Source organism: Astatotilapia calliptera, chromosome 1 (assembly GCF_964374335.1).
Source record: "Astatotilapia calliptera chromosome 1, fAstCal68.1, whole genome shotgun sequence".
In the NCBI taxonomy this organism is placed as follows: Eukaryota; Metazoa; Chordata; class Actinopteri; order Cichliformes; family Cichlidae; genus Astatotilapia; species Astatotilapia calliptera.
The window spans coordinates 20866120-20886497 of record NC_137422.1 but is presented as its reverse complement, the minus strand read 5'-3'; the positions used below and the strand labels follow the sequence as shown (position 1 = coordinate 20886497).

Here is a 20378-nt window from a genome sequence, read left to right as displayed (position 1 = left end):
GTGCAACACAAACGCAAAAAAATGAAAAAATAAAATAAAATAAAATAAAATCAATCAGTAAACAAAAAGAAAATCTAACAAGCTGGTCCTCTCTTTCTGCTTAACAATAACACGAGAAAGGCCGTTAATCTTATACTGCCAACTTTAAATGAATATATTGTTATGTATGTTGTCTGTCACCTTGTTTCTATGGTTGAGATACGTTTACTTTTTTAAGCTGTTTTGTAAGTAAGTAAGGCATTATAGTTAACTAAAATTAAACTAAAACAACACAATGAATAAATAATTCTTGCCCTCATAAACATGAAGCAATAATGTTGAGTGAAATGCAAATGAAATATATAAAATCAACAGTTTATGTATCCAAATAATGAATCATTAAGAAAAAAGTAATGGGTATAAACTGAATGCATACCAATCAAGTACATTTAATTAGACCATATTCCATTAAATTTTACATTTTACATTTTACAGTTATGTAAGAAATTACGCGGAACACATACTTAAAATCAAATTATTAAAGTTAGCATTTTGGGGATAAATATTTTTTGACAGTAGATTTGTCAACGAATTTAAAAAAATAAAAACTATAGTTTAGTTTTTTTTTTTAAATTACAATTATTTTGTCAACTTGGAAAGCTAACTAAAAATTTGGTTAAAAAGAAAAAAGAAAAAAAAGAAAAAGTGATGATGATGGCTTTGATAGACATGCTAATTGAGACTTTGGGTATCTACAGGTCTCCTTTCAAAAACATATGTGTTTTTTAATAGTAATACCCACCTGCTGAAGTCTGCCTAATCTCACCTTGATAAACCACCTACACACTACACCTACAAGAGCTGCTCAGGCATAGATAATGCGTGTATGGATGGACCCCGAATTAAAACACGAGTACCTTAACAATAACAGTATGCAGCACCCTCCAGTGGAAGGTTTTAGTGTTTACTTTAGTAACACATTGGATGGGCAGAGACTTGAGTGAATCATATGAGTGCCTCAGAATCTTCCATCCACCCATTATTATCACTTTTCAGTCATGCATCAATCAATGGCCAACAGCACCAAAGCAAAGAGACTATTAGGATATATTTTTAAAAATCTGAATACTTAATTATTTAATTATTAATAATTTCCATGACTGAAAGTGATTTTATACGCACAGATGGTGAATAGACAAGTCCCATTAAAAGTCTGTTAAACAGCAGTTATTTGGTCAGTAGGTTTATGGCAGAATAACGCCCAGTAAAAGAATAATGCTCCCATGTACAGTAACGTGGCACTGTTATTGTTACTTTTTGAGGTGTCAGGTTCTATGTGTTTATACACCACTTATTATTTATCTCTGGCTCTCTTCCACAGCATGTCTTTATGCTGTCTTCCTCCCCTCACCCCCAACCAGTATGGCAGATGGCTGCCTATCCATCAGCCTGGTTCTGCTGGAGGTTTCTTTCATTTAAAAGGGAGTTTTTCCTTCCCACTGTTGCCAAAGCACTTGCTCATAGGCGGTCATCTGATTGTTGGAGTTTTCTCTGTTTCCTCTGTATTCTCTAAGCCCTTTACCTTACATTATAAAATGCCTTGAGACAACTATTGTTGTGATTTAGCACTATATGAATATAATTGAATTGAATTAAATTGTCATATCAGGCTTTCACAACGCTGTTTTGCAAACTATCTGTTGTAGACGCCACAGTAGGCAAAATTGATCCCAACACTGATTAATTCCCACTTCCACAGACCCGTTTATTGCGCTAATTCAAACTGAAGCTGATAAAGAAGATTTATGGCTCAAGTTAAGAGCAAAGTACACTTATCACAAAGAGCCCTGCCAGCCAGGGAACAAAATACATGTTTGCTTCATACAGATGGATGATGAGCCTTTTGGAAATGATAAGTAATCATAGGATTGGCATTTAACACATATCCTGTTCAACGGGCATGCTTACTTTTGGGGCAGTAACGTCATATTGTGCCAGACCATTCAGATTAGCTTAAGAAGGAATATAAAAGGTCATTGTTACTTATATTTCACATAATCGTAGTTGCCAGTATAAGCGCTGACTTTCATTCATTTTGCTTGTGTGTATTTTCATGCAAAGCACAGTTTATTAAATTAAACAAACTCTGTCTGCACCTTGCCCTTCCACTGAGCTCCGCTGCAGAGACAAAGATGTAACCAATCAGGGCTACATTACAAATGCCTTCATTTTAAGGGGAAACACTTTAAGGGCTCTGTGACTGACTAAAGGAAACTGCAGTCATTATTAATATTATTAATGAAATGTGATTTTCTACTGTGTCGGTGGAAAAATGACAGAAATAGCAGCTCTAAGAATAGTCTGTTATGGCGTCAACATACTTTCTTCTGCATGATTAAGGTAACCTGAGACTGTCAGTTTAATTCATGGGACTTCAGCAATGCTTAGCAGTGGAAAGGAGTTTTTTAAAGGCCAATTTCTTGGTTTCTGCCATTCTTTGCACATTTGACATATTAATGAAAATGGGGAAATGCCTTCTGTGCAGTTCAGTGCAGGTGATCTCTACACAGTAATAGTAATTTAACCACAGCTCGCTCGAACCAGGAAGTCATTTTTTTTTTAACTCAAAGAGATGTCTAAGCCTATCATCAGCTAAAAAGAAACAACAAAGCTCACAAGCTGGCTACAAAAAACAACCATCAGTATGGTTTTGTAACAAATGCTAAAACAGTTGAATTAAAACGTGAAAGGTTTTTAAGACCTAATCTTTTATAAATACCAGCAATCCTTGTCCCTAGTGAGACTTACAATTGTAATAACATAAAAAATAACATTAAAATAACATTTTTAAAAAACTACATTCAGCAGATTTTTGTAATTTTTAAGAACCTATATATGAATATAGATCTGTTTTCATCACTTGTAGTTTAAATCAGACATTATTTAAAATATATACAGTGAAATAAAGTACACTTGTATAAGCTGCACTTTGGAATTTGCAGTTAGGATTTTAACCTGTTTTGACTTTATTCACCATGCAGTAAAGGAGAAATTTACTGTGCAAAATTATGGTGAAAAAATTATTTGCCCTTGTTCTGATATCAGTCTGGAACACTGACTAATGTCAAAGAACCCAGAACAACATCTAAAGAACTGCAGGCCTCGCTTGCCTCAGTTAAGGTCAGAGTAAGAAAGTAAGAAAGAGGCTGTGCAAAAATGGCATCTGTGGGAGAGCTCCAAGGGGAAAACCACTGTTGAGCAAAAAGAACACAAAGGCTTGTCTCACACTTCCCAAAAAACATTTCGATGATCCCCAGCACTTTGGGGATTTTTTTTTCTTTAGGAGTGACTAGGTCAAAGTCTAGACTCCAATCTAATCAGGATGCTTTGGCATGACCTTAAACAGACCATTCATACTTGAAAACCCTCCAGTGTGGCTGAATTATAACAATCCTACAAATAAAAGTGAGCCAAAATTCCTCCACAGCAAACGCTTGATTGAGAGTGGATGTATCCACAGCTAAATAAATAAATAAATAAATAAAAAATTAAGGGAGTACTTAAATCACACATAAATCATAATGATTTAAATGTTCAAGATAAAAAAAATGTTTTAACAAACGCTGTGTAATTTGTAAAAAATAAAATAAATAAATACATAATAAATGTTAAAAATGGTCCGAGTGCCCCTTAAATGTTTTAGCGGCATAATTTTGTATATGTCTACATTACGTCCGTGGATAATGGGTGATATTCACTGTTGTTTGGTTTAGCCTGATCAGATCGATAAAATCGAGAATCGATTGAGCTAAAGACAGGCAAACCAAACGATCACAGTGCAAGTCGATGGATCCAACGACTGCGAAAAGCAGCGATGACATTTTAACCAGAAGACCAAAACAATTTCGGCGTCGTGCAGTATCATTTTATTTAAATTAAATTACATTTATTTGTATCTAATAATAAGCGAGAGAGGAGAAAGAGTCAACACTACAAGAAACTCTGCGTTAGTGGGTTTATTTATGAAGCGAAGACTTCCATGAAGCCTTTGCCACACATATAAGATGAATAGTGAACTAACAAAGACTTCCCGTGCACACAAGGGATGCAGACAAAACAAGTAAACTGCATTGTGGGACATCCTGCGATGGAAATTTAACAGTTTTCCTCGCTATATTATATTCTAATGAGCTTCTTCTGTCTAATCGTACACTGCTGCTAATATTGGGTTATAAAGTCTCAGGATTGGTTCGGTCTGTGGGCTCAGCGCTCGCAAAAATAAGCCATGCAGTGTGAGTTGTGGCCTATAGCCGGCGACAGAGAGCCCCATTTCTGTAAAAACAACATCTCACCTTCTTTCTTTAGTCCAAGTGCTGGAGCACGTTTGAGTGACCATGGAGTGCGTTTGCTGTCATGTAGTTGAGCGTTAATACGGCGTGAATAGCAGGAGAGGGGGACTTTCGCGTGGATACGAGGAGCCACAGTCGAGCCATGGCTGCACGGGAGGAAGGAGAGGTTTTGCACAGTAAAACAAGGCACCACGACGGAGCTGGAAGTGTAAACAGCTCAGAAGGCTTCAGGAACGGCTATGTGAAGAGCTGCGTCACCCCCCTGAAACAGGACCATCAGAGGGGATTTTTGTTTAGCGTGTGCAGGTTTTGCAACGAAGACATTCTCAGCTCCAAACTGTTAAAGGTCTCTGCCCTGTACGTGGGCGCTTTTGTGATTTTCGCGGTCTCCTTTCTAATTTCCAGGAGCTTGCAAAGTGACTCGCTTTGGGATTTGCGGACTTTTTTGTCGGGCTTCTCCCAGTCCATCAGTCCTTTATTCAGCATAGGATGTGCTTTCTTCTTCCTGACACTTTACCTGAGGAGGAAAAAGAAGGAGAGCACCAAATGCTGGCTGGTGTCACTGCCAGCATCGTGTTACCTCGGGGATTTTTTGGTCTTGCGGTTTTTACAATGGGGAGAGGACCAGCACCAGATGCAAATGGTGGGCAGGTTGTTATTCGTGTTGGGATGTGTGGGTCTGCTCACGCTGATCCCAACGCTAAAACTCAAACACAGTGTTCTCATACTGGTTTTTGCCAGCGTTGTGTGGCTTGTTTCTTTCACAAGTTTGAGCGGTCTGCCCGCACTGCTCAGACCGCTCTTTGCCTGCTTTGCGGGGGTTTCTGGCTCCCTGTTGGGGCTCTGCTTTGACCGCTACTACCCGTCGAGGGAAGCACCGAGTGGGATTTCCAGCGCGGAGGAAAAGGTCCCTGTGATCAGACCTAGGAGAAGGTCCAGTTGCGTGTCGCTGGGGGAGACGTCGACCAGCTATTATGGCAGTTGTAAAATGCCTCGCAGACCTTCGTTGCCCTGTATATCCAGAGAGCAGGTAGGTCTCCCCCCTGCAGGACCACGTCTGTTGCTGCTGCTGTTGTTGTTGTTGTTGCAAAAGTAGGCCCACTGTTCATCCACAGCTACTCTGAGTGCACATGTGCACAAGTTGAAAGCACAATACTGTATCACTAAAGCCCACACAGAGCATTTACAAAAGTCACTTTGGTAGAATTTGTTTTCCAAATTCAATATGGTTGCTGCAGGTTGCTTCTAACACGTATATAATATTCTTATATTAATGCTAATAATCTGTGATCGATAATGTCAAGCAAATGGCCAAAACCCCGATTTTAACCCTGAAACACAATGCTACCATTGGTTTGAAGTGCACTCGGATACAAAACTTAGGCAGTGCTGTCTCTCCACATTTTCGTGGGAATGTCCTCACCGAAGAGCTCGTGTGGCACACAAGCCATAAAATGCAAGTGCACGTCAACATCCTCCTGGCAGCATAACAGCACAGCCAGCAACAAAGCAAGTGATGTGGGCTCAGTCCCACATGACAAACAGTCAACAACACAAAATGATGGCGAGCGCGCACTGGCATCTTTCAGTGTCCACAATCCCACAGCAGAGCCTGCGGTGCTCCTTTCCACTTTGCAGCACTTCTGAAAACTGATACACCCACATGGAGTGATATGCGTACAAAATGAAGACTATCAGGTTGCATGCAATATGTTGGGAGCAAACAGCTTACGCCGCCCGTCGCCTTAATTTAAGTGTAGGCAGTGTAGACAAATGCCAGCATTATTGTTGCCAGTGCTATTCTTTAGTGGATGCCAAGCCATCAGTTCACACACATTGTTTTGTGTCCTTCGAGGTTTGTTAGAAATGATAAGAGAACTAAAAATATATGTCCAGTTTGTCTCAGTTGTGCTATTTCCAGTAGTTGTTTTTAACCTCATTGTGTTGTGTGCCGTTAGAAGCCTGATAGTCACATTGCACTAGGCCTCAAACAGAGCACCGAAAAGTTGAATGCACCTTGTGTGTTGCTGAAAATGATGGAGAAGTGAATAGTTACATGGTAGGTTGTAATATCTGTGAATTAGGCTTTGGGATTAAGGCCTCAGCTCCAGCATTTGTCAGCTTCTCATTATTATTATTTATAAGAACTGACCTTAAATATTTTTGGGAAAAATATTTGAATAGAAGTGGAAATTTGCAAAGTCAACCCAACAAAAGCAAAGAACTGTTGCCTCGCTGTGTGCCTGCAGTTAGTTTTTAGGCTTTTTGCTGATAGGAATTTAATTTAAAATTACTGGGCAATACTGCTTTCAGCTAAAAAGTAAAAACGGGACACTGATTGCAAATTAACAAATTAATAATAAACTTTAGTTCCCACATGTTATCATCACAGTATCCTGGCCTCTCTTCCAGTGAACACTAAAGCAAAGAGTTTTTCTTTGTGACTAGAAGAGACAAACAGCTTAAGTGCTCTCCATCTGCTGCGTGGACACATGCCAGTCAGGTGAATTAAAGCCTGGATTGCCCGTTAGTTGTCAATGTGTGAGTGAGTGTGTAGTGAAGAGCTATCAGGGATGTTTGTGTCTGTTTTATATTGCACATAAGTAATAATTAATGATTTAAAGACCTGACCGTTTCTGTGTCAGATGCAGATTAAAAAAAAATAAAATACAGAGACAGATAAAAACACTCAGGGTTCATTGGTAATGTCAAACACGTTATTTATTTTCACATAACAGTTCAGTTCATAACAGTTCTGCATTTCTGACTAGGGTACTGGTTTCTGTCTTTCAGTTGCAAAGACAGGAGGTTGTTTTTCTGTTTGCAGCAACATGTGGTTTTCAATATAAAATGTCTATCGCCTTGGGAAAACCGATTTAAAGTTCAACCCCAATGCAGACACAAGTCAAGATGCTCTGGATCAGAACTACAGACATGAGTGTGCGACTAGAGTCAGACTAAAGATATTCAAATTGTGCTTTCAAATCTCAAAACAGAACATTAGAATCATTGTCAGATCACAGTTGCATGCTATCATGCTCCCTCATCGCACGCAAAACTGCATGTTGATTTGAACTATTATGTACTTTATTAGCGCTAACTTCAGCATCAGTGCTTTTTGCACCATCATGTATAACAGTTCCATTAATGAAATGGGGCTCGTCAGGGCTTAAACCCACGGCCAACAACCTTTAACAAAACAGATAATGATGTAAACACAGCTTCCCTTTTTTAAATCTCTGATAAAAGACCGTTTTATAACTGTGGCAGTGCAGAAAATAATGGAGCAGATAGAGGACATTCCAGTTGATGCGTCACATTTCTCCGTATGTTTTTTTTATTTGTATTTTTACATTATGATACTCCTTGTGTAAAAAAAAGAAAGAAAAGGATGTAGCGCACAACAGTGGCTGTTTTTTGTCATCAAGTGGAATTTTGCAAAGTTGAGACTCATCTATATCCTGTGTTTGGTGACTTTAGCGGGTTCTGTCAGAAAAATCAAAAACAGCCTTTAGTCTTTCTACAATACATCTATTCACAATAGTAGGAAGCTTTTTTTAAAGTCATGATTGAACTAGCAGATATGCTCTCAATAACGCGCCATTGTTATTAGTCTTGTTCCATCATGAATACCCTTAAAAAAGGCAGCTTCAGACAGTGCAACTCCTAAGAGACACCACAGTCAGATATATATTTATACCTTTTTAGGCGCATGTTTCTAACAACAATAAGTAGCAGATAATGAATAATGTTTAATTGGTGCTTACAATAAGTGTAAGTAAATCAAGGACATTTTCCATGTTTCTTTTCCACTGAGCTAATGTCACTGATGACAGACTTCCTAATTTGAAATGTGAATCTATTGAAACAAGATCCCAGCCGCTGTGGCATTATATTGCAATAGTAATGAGACAAGATTATATCCAGTGACGAAACAGAATTAGAAGAATTTTCCCTGGAAATTTGAATTAAATGCATAAAATAACAACTTTAGTGCTTTTAAGTTAACAATAATTAAAATAACTTAACATTGTAACTTGTAGGAAGTCTGCACGATAATGTCACATAATACCACTGAAAAATGTATATCACTATGTAACCATATTAGTTATTTCCATCCACTCTTGGCTCTTCCTGTCACATGGAGCGCCACTAGCGAGCGCTCCGGCAGCGCTCGATGGGGTAATTTGTTTACATATTTCAGTTGCACGTCACCAGCGGATAGTATCTGCCTCTTCAAAGCCTGTTTGTAGTCAACGGTGTGGTTTTTCCTCAAGTGGGGGAAAAAGTGTGTCTTCACCCAGCAAAATTCCCGTGCTTTGTTAAAGTAGCTCCCTTTTTTGGTCCTAAATCATCATCGGAAGCTGACTCACAGCTCTTACGCTCAGATGTGCCTGGGCCTAAAAAGATAAAATATTAAAAAACAATTTGTGCAGTTTCCCTTTTCACCTTCTCCTTTTTGAGGAGTGCTGGATCTCCTCTAGTATGTAAAAAAAGCCAACCTTTAACTTGATTTTCATGGTATTGAGGTTCACAGAGAAGTGAATCTGGCAACTATGGCAACACGTCTGTTGATGCGGCCAAAAATCATACTTTAGTCAGCACCGTGTGTTTCCCTTTGCTTGAGATCGTTACTGCTGGATGTTCTGTCTTAGACACGTGAGGACCTCACAGTAGAAGGTATATGATTATAATCTGCCTCTGGGAGACAAATTCATGTACTACCTGATGAATGTTGAAAACAAAATGCTACACAGCACATGCTTGTGGCTACACGCCAGGTCCAGTGTGTTCCTTTTATCATTTGACTAGATATCCAGCTCTTATCACCAGATGTCGGGCGTGTTTATATAAAATTTCTTTCTTTGCTGTGTGTCCTTTCCAAGAGGTCCATGATGAGGTTGCAGAGTGCACAATGAAATAGAGTGTAATTGGACTTCCAGGAAGCAATAAAAAAAAAGCAAACGTTTCTAAAGTGAGAGATGTACGACGAGATGGTGTTGACATGGATCATTGGTCATATTAGAGTTATGTATGGTTTTTGACTTTTATGGGCTCGTTCCCAAAACTTTTTGATCACGCCTCATGAGAGGAGAGACATAATTTTGTGCTAAATCATTTTTTAAGTGTCTTTCTAGAACGTCTCTGATTTTGTTAAAGTTACACCACAACATATTTTCGTCAGACAGTAATAACTTCTTAACTTCTTTCAAATCACTGTTTATGAACGAGAAAAATCATTTTTCTTTATGTTAGGGCATTTTTTACTGCCTTCTTTGCCTGTCTTCTCTTTCTTTAAGTTTTATTTTCAATTGCAAAGTAGTCAAATTACAAAAGTCTGTTTTTAAAAGTACCCTACTATTTAATCATTGATCTTTCTTTTTGGTATTTTTGGTATCACTAAGATAGAACTATAATGATGGTTTACAGGTGCCACAGATATATACTTCTATATCCATTTGGTTCATTATGCAAAGCCTTATTTTAATTTTACACCTCAAATGTATGTACATAACAAGTACTGTCTGTAATATGCACATTCTAGCAGATTTTCCTTAAATTGTGTAAAACAGTGTACATAGTTTTTTGGTGTGCAGATATTGTTTATGTAGCTGGCTCCCAAAATTTTATTTGTCTTGCTTTGCATTGTGTTTCCACCGTGGGCCTTACACTGGTGGAGGTGGAACAGTATGAGTAAAAACATGGTAATAAAAGCAGTTTTAACCTAGTTTTTCCCCCCCTAAAATCTCGTTTACAAATCACTTCTGTGAGTTAAATGTGAGGATACATTTATGAACATACTGTTTTAACCTTAAAGCTTTAAGATGTTTTTCTTTTAAAGTGTTATGTCAGCCACCAAGTATTGCTCACAAAGTCCCCAGTCACTTGAAGGTATTATTCCAATTTCTGGTACATTACAGTACCAGAAATTGGTTAACAATTGTGTAGAACTAGTATTTCTTTGATGTTTAGACAAAAGCCATCACCGTTGTTTCTTAAAGGTAAAGTTAGGAATTTTGGACTCCAGAGTTGCTGTAGAATAACTTGAATTGAACTTAGGGTATGCACTGCTATTACACTCCGTTGCAGTCCTGACAGAACCAAAGGCCGAGGAGTTATTCCTGTTCCTGTTATAGTTTTTTGAAGTCCGGTGCCTGGGGCGCATGCTTAATTGGTCCATTGCAATGTAAATTCTCTAGGAAAAGCCCCTAAAAAACCAGCAGGCATATCTGAAAGGAGTTTTGCCCTCACTGTCTGATGACAGAATCTATGTCGCTCTGACTGAAGCGGACCCTAGTGGACTGGGAGACATGGGTTTATTAGATAGCAAAAATCAGGATTTACAATTGTGTTCCCAATTAAATTTGGAATTAAAAATTCAATCATTCAGTCCCTAATTTCAGTTACCAAAAGTTGGCATTTGAAAATTAATGAAAAGGTTTGTAGTCATAAAAAATATTTGATGGAATACAATACAACAGCAAGTCAAGTATCATGACTGGCTAAAAAAGGAGCATCCTGGTTCGACAAATTGTTTAAGAATTGAAAAATCATGTTTGTGAATGGAAAATTGAATGTCCAGTCAAATATTATTACCTTTTAGAAAATCCGATCACCTGATGTCTGAATGTGTAATCTGAATCAGTTTATACATTTCAATACTGCATCTAAAATGCAAAGTAAAGCTTTCTAAATAAAATCAGGAAAAGCTGAAGCCTTCTCTGACTCGGTGTCCATTTATGTGGAGTGGCAAAGTGTCCTGTACCACGGAGTTATACAAAGAAAATGAAGGAAGCATTTTGTTTTAGTAAACTACTGATTTGTAATTACTGGTTCATTGCCATAAGTGACAGGCTTTGGAAGAGCTTTATTTTGAAAAGACTGAACCTCCAAACAGGTGTAATATGTTAGCTACGTAACACCTCCGACTCTGAAGACATTTAAGCACATTCACGGTTCCACTCGTGTCCACTCAAATCATGAACTTTTTATTTTAACTGTATACTGTTTACTACCTTTGTAAATTTTATCTGTCATTTTTTAAATACTCTCAGGTAGTGGGCAAGCATAAAAATGAAATAGACTTTGCCGTTACAGCCTTACTTAATCTTTTGTCAACCGCAACTCTACAATTTAAATAGAATTGTACCAACTGCACTAGTGTCAGCGCTTCTTTGGGCAAGAAGCAAATGCAAAAATGAGAGGACATCATCAGGATTTCACCTTGAGTCAAAAAACTACTTTACTATTCTTGAAAGCCAATTTCTCAGCTCTCGCTGCTTGTGACTGTATGGAAACAGTTTCTGTTGTTAGTTGAGAACACGATTTTTTGTAATGTGTGATCCTTGAATGTGTCAGATTGACAAGATAGGAAAACCCTTTGTGGTTGCTGTCACCTTAAATTCAGGCTATGAATTTTAGACTTAGTTTTAGTTTCAGTTAATGTTAACTTGTGCTCTCAGTTTTACGTTTTGTCACTCAAAATCTGCACAGCCAAAGCATTGTGGGTTAACTGCAATCGCAGAATCTTTGATTTACTATGTTAACTGTGTGTGTTAAATTCTTATTTAATAGATATTTTAAACAGATCAATGATTTCAATCTGACTTAGTAAAAACTATATTTCGCTAATTTCATTGTGGGATCAGTCTTGCACTTTGAGACTGTCTAATAGTCATAAGGGTCACCGGATGGAAAAAACAAACAAACCCAAGAACCCACAAACCAAGTGAAAATTTATATTAACCGCTCCATATTTGGTTATGGGCCTTTAGAATAATTTATCTCCAATGACTGTTTTTCCAAAACAGTGATTTTATTGTCCAACCCTCTCTGTCAGCGTGCGTCTGTGAGATCAACTGAGGTATTTTGAGACGGAGAGAGTAAAGTAGACTTAATTTTTTTTTAAAGTAGGATTAATGTATTTGGGCTTTCATGGCAGAAATCTAAAAGCTCTGCTTCATGACTAAGACCTCAGAGGCTGTATTAGCAGGCCAGTGTTGAATTCAGGGAGACAGCCCTTTTATGTGTGGTTACCACTTCACGGGGGCAAGAAGAAGTAAATAATACACTTAACTAACCCCCCCTCCCATCAGCGCAACCCCCACCATGCAGACAGGAACAGAGAAGCAGGCTGTAGAGAGAAAGGTTGGAGGGAGAGCAGCGAAAACGCAGAGCAGCTCTCAGCTGTCACGTTAGCTTGCTGTAAAGCCATGTGGAATGATATAACATTGACGTCACAACCAAGTGACGTACAACAGGGTTATTGCAGAGAAGGGGGGGGGGGGGGGGGGGGGATTACAAGTCTTATTAATTGCCTGGTAGCATATAATGTCTGCCTCCAGCAGCGATGAGAAAGAGCGAAGCACTCAGTCTTTAGGCAGTGTGCAGTATGAAGTGTGTTTTGGTGGAAAAAAGGTGCCACAAAAAAAAAAGAGTCTACTTCATATCAACTTATTCATTCAGAAAATCACATAAAGGTCCAAAATATATAGAAATTATATATTTATCTGTAATTATACTTTGCTTTGATATATGCATATATTTTGCTAGCAGTTTATTTAATTCTGTAAGCACTGTGTAAGTTAATGTTTACTTTGAGCAAATCCTGCCTTATCAGTATTTTCAGAAAAGCAGTCACGTATGTGTTGGAGAATCAGTGCTTGTAATCTGCTCGGGCCTAAATGCAGTTGATCTACAGATCAAATCGTGGTGAAAAACGTACGTTTTTACTGTTATGCGTCTTTAGCCTCTTCATGTGTTGTTTGTGGAGATGTAAACCCTTGATGCACGTTTAGTTTTCCCCCCCTTTGATTTGCTGTTATATCAAAACTGAAACACTGTCTGAGCAATGTATATTAAATTCAGGAGTAGTGTGTGTGTGTGTGTGTGTGTGCGTGTGTGTGGACTGCATGCTGAAACAAGCACTGTTTTGTGTTCCAATACACATTTAATCCTGGTCATTGCATCTTTTTCAATTTGGTATTAAGTATGAAAAAAGCATATATATCTCATATTTTAATTGTATAAAAGATAATCAAATCAAGTCTGATTGGCTGAGATTGGGCCACTCGGGGCCTGATATTTACAGAGGATGCATCGTGAACACTTAAGACAGCACTGATATGTAGTTTTATGTTGTTGTTGTTTTTTTTAACTTAGAAAATAATTTAAAATAAAATAGTAGACGTGTTTGTGTAGTATAAAAAAAATTTAATCATTGTTTTTTTCCCCTCTCAGTCCAAGTCAGACAAGAATAGTTTTCAAATATAGGAATTGTGTTTTTCTTGGTTTCTAAATTGAAATGGAAATAGCCATTTTTAGCGAAAGTGATAATTCTCTGGGACAAATTGTGAGCCAAGCTGAGCCTCTGTTGAACTGAAGGAGAGTGATACATGAGGGGTAAACTGTGTGTTTAGGAGGTTGTGTAACAGTTGCGATATCAAGACCAAGATGTCCCAATTCTCAGCGTAGCAACTTTTCACTGATTCCACAGGTAGCTTTCATAATATAGGTAACAATTTTATAAATATTAAATTAATCAGTAATATTGTCCGTATGAGTGATGGAAATTCTTCAGGTGTTTCTGTTTGAAAAGTGTATAATTTGCAAGCCCCAGTTGGGAATTGCACTGGTTAAAACTCTTGCTTTTTGGGATTGGATCCAGATGGGCTGCCGTGATAGCTTCTGTGAATTCTGCTCCCAGCCCGCTTTCTTTAAAGTCAAAACTAGTTTGCGTAGCTGCTTTTAATTTCTCATCGCAGCGGCAGAAGTGTTAGAAAGGGTTAACTTGTGCGAGGCGCAGAGTGAAACAGGATGCAGCGACTGCATTGTCAGCCTGCTGGTGTGAGTGCAAACAGATGAGGAAATGCTGGAGCGGGTACTCCAAAACTCGGGTTGTCCTGGAAACGGTTTGCGTCATGATCACCAGCAATTAGCTTGCAGCTCTTTAGTTTTCATGATAGGTCTACCAGAGCTTAGCCTAATGACTCTGGTGTCTGAGGAGTCACTGTCTAAAAGGGGGCTGAAAAAAAATTATGAATTTATAGTTTTATTTTCTTTGGTTTTTGTTGTTGTTGTTGTATTTTTTTTTAACATTTTGTTTACAAGACTAACAATAAATTACAGTTATTTGAGGGATTAGTTATGGCAGCATGTCCCCTGTTTCTTATTTGTCTCTAATGAGCCTTAATGTGCTGTCCCGACTTTGTCTCAGCCTGTATTATTATCTATACAAAGCTTATTTGTGCTGAGTTTGTGTGTTGTTGAGGCCCAGAATGTTGGACTGGTCAGAGCGATGCGGAGCCATTGCCATCAGATAAATCTGGGCCATTAAAAAAAAAAAAAAAAAAAATCTGCAACTGTTGTGCCAGCCTCCCATACTTTGCATATCTTGGCTTCTGCTCAGGTTTTCTTAAATACACCACGAGATTCCCCACAATTCAAACATTTTAGGTGGCATTGCTTTTTAGGTTCAGGCTGAGGTAGCTGAACTTTTCACGTGCTGGCTGTTTGCTCAGTCCAGTGATGGTGTGTGAGCAGCGTGGTAGGGTTAAATTTGACTGCTGTGACATAGATGGTGGGAGCCCCCTGTGAGAATTTAAGCGTGGAGAAGGAGAGGTTAAGGATGTAATAAATTTCAGTCTAACGTAAAAGAGCACATGCCATGGGTTTTACTGACTGTTAATAGTCTCCAGACAACTTTATTGACATAACCTAATCTTTTCCTCCAATGTTCTTAAAGTGTTTTCAGCTTTTGCTGGTGATTCGTTCTTACAATTATCATTTTTTGCCTTGCAATCTTTCTCCCTCGTCTTTTCTCTCGCTCAGTATCTGTTTCTCATTCTCTCTGAGTTTCTTTCTGTCTCTCTGTGTGCGCCTCTTTTGAAAACGGTGTCAGCACTGCTGCTTTTACACCAAAAGGCTGTTGCTAAGTGACGGTTGACGTCAGCCGCAGCTACAGAGGAGGGCTTGTGTGTGTTTAGCAGCTGAGGGCAGATCCTACTGAAAAGGGCAAAACTGTGAAGCGCTATTAGTCACTGCAATGAAAACCCTAACTCCAACCAACAAGATCGTCATTTGCACTAACTGTGCACGAATTATTCAGAGCAACTCATGTTTAAAAGTAAATATTTTAAAGTGGAATGATGAGGTTTAGACTCATATATATTCTTTTGTAAGGGGGGGGGGGGGGGGGGACTGCACCCGACCAATCCCCACCCCCTTTTCTTCACTTTTTCTTCAGTCTGTCACTGTCTCACTTTTTTTCTCACTTTAACCCCCACTCCTCCATCTACCCTTCCCCCAACACGCAAACACACACTCACACAGACACACACGCACGCACGCACACTGAAATGTCAGATCCCCCTTCCTCTCAAGTCAGATTTTGTAGGTAGATTTAGTGTCGGACAGAGGTCTCTAACTCGGAGCTTCAGGGTGATATCTCCCCCATCCTGTCAAGGCTGCTCTTGATCTACTGGCAGTTGTTCAAGGTAATCAATTCCTAGGGAACCTGTATCATTGTTTACATCAATGCAATCTGCTCTCCCTCCTGTGACAGCAAATTTTCAAATTTGAAATAAAAAGTGCAAACTACACTGCTAATATTTATTTTTTTTTTACAACCCCAATTCCAAAAAAGTCATGGTGCTGTTTAAAATTTAAATAAAAAACAGAATGATTTTCTAATCTTATAAACCCAGAGTTTATCCACAATAGAACATAGAAAACATATCAGATCTGGCACATTTCACTATTTTGTTAAAAAAAAAAAAAATCTAATTTTGAATTTGATGGCAACAACTCGTCTCAAAAAAGTTGAGATGGGATGGAACAAAAGCCTGGAAAAGTAAGTGGTACTGAAAGGAAACAGCTGAAGGAGCGTTTTGCAACTAATTACGTCAACTGGCAGCAGACAAATAACACGACTGGGTATAAAAAGAGCATCTTTTAATCAAGAGGCAGAGTATATAAGAACTAAAGATGGGCAAAGGGTCACCAATTTGAAAAAAAAAATGAAAGAAAAAAAAGAAATACATTCACAATTTCCCTTAACATAAAATTACAGACACTCTGGGTACGTCATCACTTACAGGGCATGATATCAGCCAATTATTTAGAGAATCTGGAGAAATCTCTGTGCGCAAGCGACAGTGGCAAAACTTTGTATTGAATCCCTGTGATCTTCAGGCCCTGCATCTCTGCACCTTAATTTTAACAAAGGAGTAATATAGCTGACATTGTTTTAATCAGTAAATATCCCTGGACCCTCATTTTGAAGATAACTAATTTTTTTTAGAACTGTCCCTAAAGTTGCGTTGTTTAACAACTACAACACCCAGACACTGTAGTGTGCTCTGTTTTGCTCTTACTGTTGTCTCGTTTGATCTCCTTGATGAAATCTTGTGTTTTACCCGGGAAGCTGATGTGGCTTCACTCTTTGCATATTACCACTAGTCTTGCAGGTGCAGTCAGTTTGTGTCATATCCCCAGGGTCCACAGCAGCTGGCGAACCAAATAACACTTTTGATGCATTGTATAACCTCACTTGTTTTTTTCCTCTACAAAATGTCTTTTGTTTGCCCAGGCACCATTGCCTGTTGTTTCCCCCTTTGGTTAAGGTTTCACTATCAAACCTAAGTATTTTATGTAAGTAAGTATTGCCTGAGTTTGTTCACTCATTATCTTATCTCCATATCTAAGAGTTTATCTTCCAAAGTTTTGTTTTTCATCTGTGATGCATGTACCTCCGTCTGCCGTGGAAGCGCATCATCCTTGGCCGTCAATATTCATAGTTTGTGACATCCGTCCAGAAGGAAGCATAGATACTATAAGTGCTACTATGATTATTTTGCAACATGTTTCCATCTCACAGTCTGTTTACTGTTTACAGTTTTTGCAGAACCATATTTTCTCAGTCGAAATTATCAGAAGTTTCAGCAGATCAGTGCAAGGAACATCTTAGTAGGTGGCCTCTAATCTAAAAAGCTTGTGCTTTCGTGATGCTCACTGGGGAAAAATATTTGTGAGAAACATTACAGAGTAATGGCACAGGAGTTCATGAGTCTGTATACAGCAAAAGATGCAAAATGATTATGGCTAATAAAGGCTGCTGCAGGTGGAACAAGCACAACACAGAAGATCCATGGACAGGGTTATGGGGTTTAGCAGTCATATGGAGCTGACTGATGGCAGAATGAGTGAGCGTAGCGCACATGGTTTAATTACTGCAGCTAAGAGGTGGGGAGTTAGAGCTGGGATCTGCCCCAAATTATTACTGATCCTTCAGATGGTCTCGTCATGATATGTCCATAGGATTTTTTGGAGAGTGATATACAGGGATCAAGGCATGATGGAAGAGGAATTACTGTCAAAATTTTAATGTGTTTATTTAGTTAGTTTACTTTAGCAATGTGTAGGTCCCCTTGAATAACTCCTAAACTGCTCTGTTCTGTCTGTGCGTGGACCTCTGGGGTTGTCCGCTTGTTTCTCTTGCAGTCCGACTCTCCTTCTTTGTCCTTATCTGTCTCAACTGTATCAAAGGATCAACCGGATCAGCAGTGGACTTGATGCCACATATCAACAGCAGGCTCCCTGGCACGACTCTACAGACATGGAGCATTAGGCACGGCAGTAGTTGGCTGGATTTAGGCACGGATTAAAGATGAAATATGTGCAACATAAGCTTAACTGTACTCAGAACAGATCATATAGAAAGTTTTGTGGCTCTAAACACAGACACATCAGGTTGGTGTTTATACATTTAGCAAAAAACACAGGCATAAATTCAATTTAAAAATAGAGGTAAATACACTTGGCAGTTTTCAAAACTCGCTAGATGGCTGTAAGAGTTGTTTCCATTCTCTTTTGGTTTGTCTTTTTCATATACAATGACTTGGGACCAGGTTCAGAGCGCCGGCACGTCCACAAATTTACCAAAGGCTAGTAAATCATCAGCCATATGTAAAATATTTAAGGTATTTATTATAGGCATCAAGGCAAAGGGTTGAAGAGGCAAACAGGAGGGTAAAGATAGAAATGCGAGAGTCTCTCTCACCAACTCTGCTTAGACGACACCATCAGGAACGATGACAAGGACGGTAGTAAAAAAACTAGTAGGGGATGTTGGGTTGTTTGAAAGGAGTTATCAGGTCGTTAAGATAATGTTTAGAGACATAAATAAATCCACAGCACAGGTTTCTGAGAAATAAAAGGTATTTAAAAGTAGAATTTAATAGGATTTTTTAGTATAGTATAGCTATAGCTATGTTGTATGAAAGAGTTATATATGTCTTGAGCAAAAAAGGAAATAAATCCAATTTTCTGCTATATTGATGTATTTATTATTTTTCTTTAGAAGCGTTTTATACAACTTGACTCTTCCTTTTCATCAGCACCACAGTTTAATACCTAGAAAGAGTGTGTTCTACACATGTTGGTGAAATGGGTACACAAAGATCTTACCTTTGTTCTTCTTATCTCTGTTTAGTAAACCTACTTCAGGTTTGTTTGTGTTACTCTGACTCATCTGACAGTCCGTCAGAGTTCATGCTATGTTGCATCTGTTTCAGGTGACGTAGGCAATGCTCGCCAAGGTCTAATTTTATACTTTTCGATTTCGACTCATCTGGCCACAGAGCAGTATTCCACTTTGCCTCAGTCCATTTTAAATGAGCTTTGGCGTAGAGAAGACAGTGGCATTTCTGGATCATGTTCACATGTGGCTTCTTCATCGCACGATAGAGCTTTAATCTGCATTGTGACCTGCATTCACAAGTAATGATTTCTGGAAGTGTTCTCGAGTCCATGCGGTGATTTCCTAAATCGCTAAATCATGTCTGTTATTAATGCAGAATCCCCCGAGGGCCAGAAGATCACAGGCGTGCAATAATTATTTTTTAAACTTGTCCCTTGTGCACGGAGATTTCACCAAATTCTCTTTTCATAATATTACGTACTATAGATGATGAGATATTTAAAGCCTTTGCATTTATTCTTAAATTGTTCCGCAACTCGTAGCTGCATTTTTCTGCAGATGAGTGAACCTCTGCTCATACCTAATTGTGTTACTACCCTGCTGCTAATTAACCTAATCAACGACAAAATGTCCTTTTATCGATACTTACTTTTTGAGCCTTTTCTTGCCCCCGTTCAAACGCTTTGAGACGTGTCATTAAGCTGAATTTCAGTTTAAAATGAGTCAGTGATTTTTAATTAAAAGGTAAAATTCCAGAAGTATTTATTTTAATTAAATCGAAATAAAGTTAATAGAAACATTTGTAAAGGTGGAAACTATATTTACTGGCAAAGATTTAACATTTTTGTTTTGTGCTTTTGGTCGCTGTGGGGATATAATATATGTTTAATACAATATATATAGTCTAAATACAGCCTATTCAGAATCATTTCACCTTAAACTTTAGTGAACACATTTACTTTGACTTCTGCTGGTTTTCTTTTGATTCACAAAAGTTCTCTGTTTTCCCTCCAGCAGTTTCTCCACGTTTTGTCGTAGATAGCGTACCGGTGTCGTGACAGTTTCACTTCATTATGTGTGTACTAAACACCAGAGACTCCACACTGTGAAAGACGCTGCAATCACGTATGAAGCCAGGGTAGATTATTCTCATGCTTTTGGACAATGTAACAAAAGTAATCTTGAAGCCTTTTGCACTGCTGTAGGATTTAGTCCCTGACCTGCTACCCATTGTTCAGGCATACCAAGAAGTTGGGGGGTGGGTACATGGAAATTTTGAATGTGAGGATATAATAAAAATAGAGGTGCATATATCTTGGACTTGATCACAAGTAGAGAAAAAGCTTACACCCAGCTCACAGGCACACCGTTAACCATTACTAGGCCCTATAAAATTCTAATGGTTAAAATTTGAACATTTATCTAAACATAGAGAAGCACCCTCTCTCATTTGAGTCATATATTCTGAGGAATATATATTTCCAGTAGTCACTGTTCAGCTTTTATCTCTGCAGGGTTTCTGCCAGTGTATTGCAAGCCTGGCGTCCGGCTGCTGAGTCCAAGCATTTTTT

General features: G+C 38.5%; 1 protein-coding gene across 2 annotated transcripts in view; it reads left to right on the top strand.

Annotated features, from left to right (window-relative positions):
• Nucleotides 1–4340: 4340 nt before the first annotated feature.
• Nucleotides 4341–20378, top strand: part of pde3b (phosphodiesterase 3B) — a 49397-nt gene continuing 33359 nt past the window's right edge. For both annotated transcript variants that reach the window (XM_026167329.2, XM_026167321.2), the window contains exon 1: nt 4341–5358. In XM_026167329.2, coding sequence (XP_026023114.1) covers nt 4471–5358 — 888 coding nt within the window. In that variant the 5' untranslated portion in view covers nt 4341–4470. The remainder of the gene's footprint in view (nt 5359–20378) is intronic.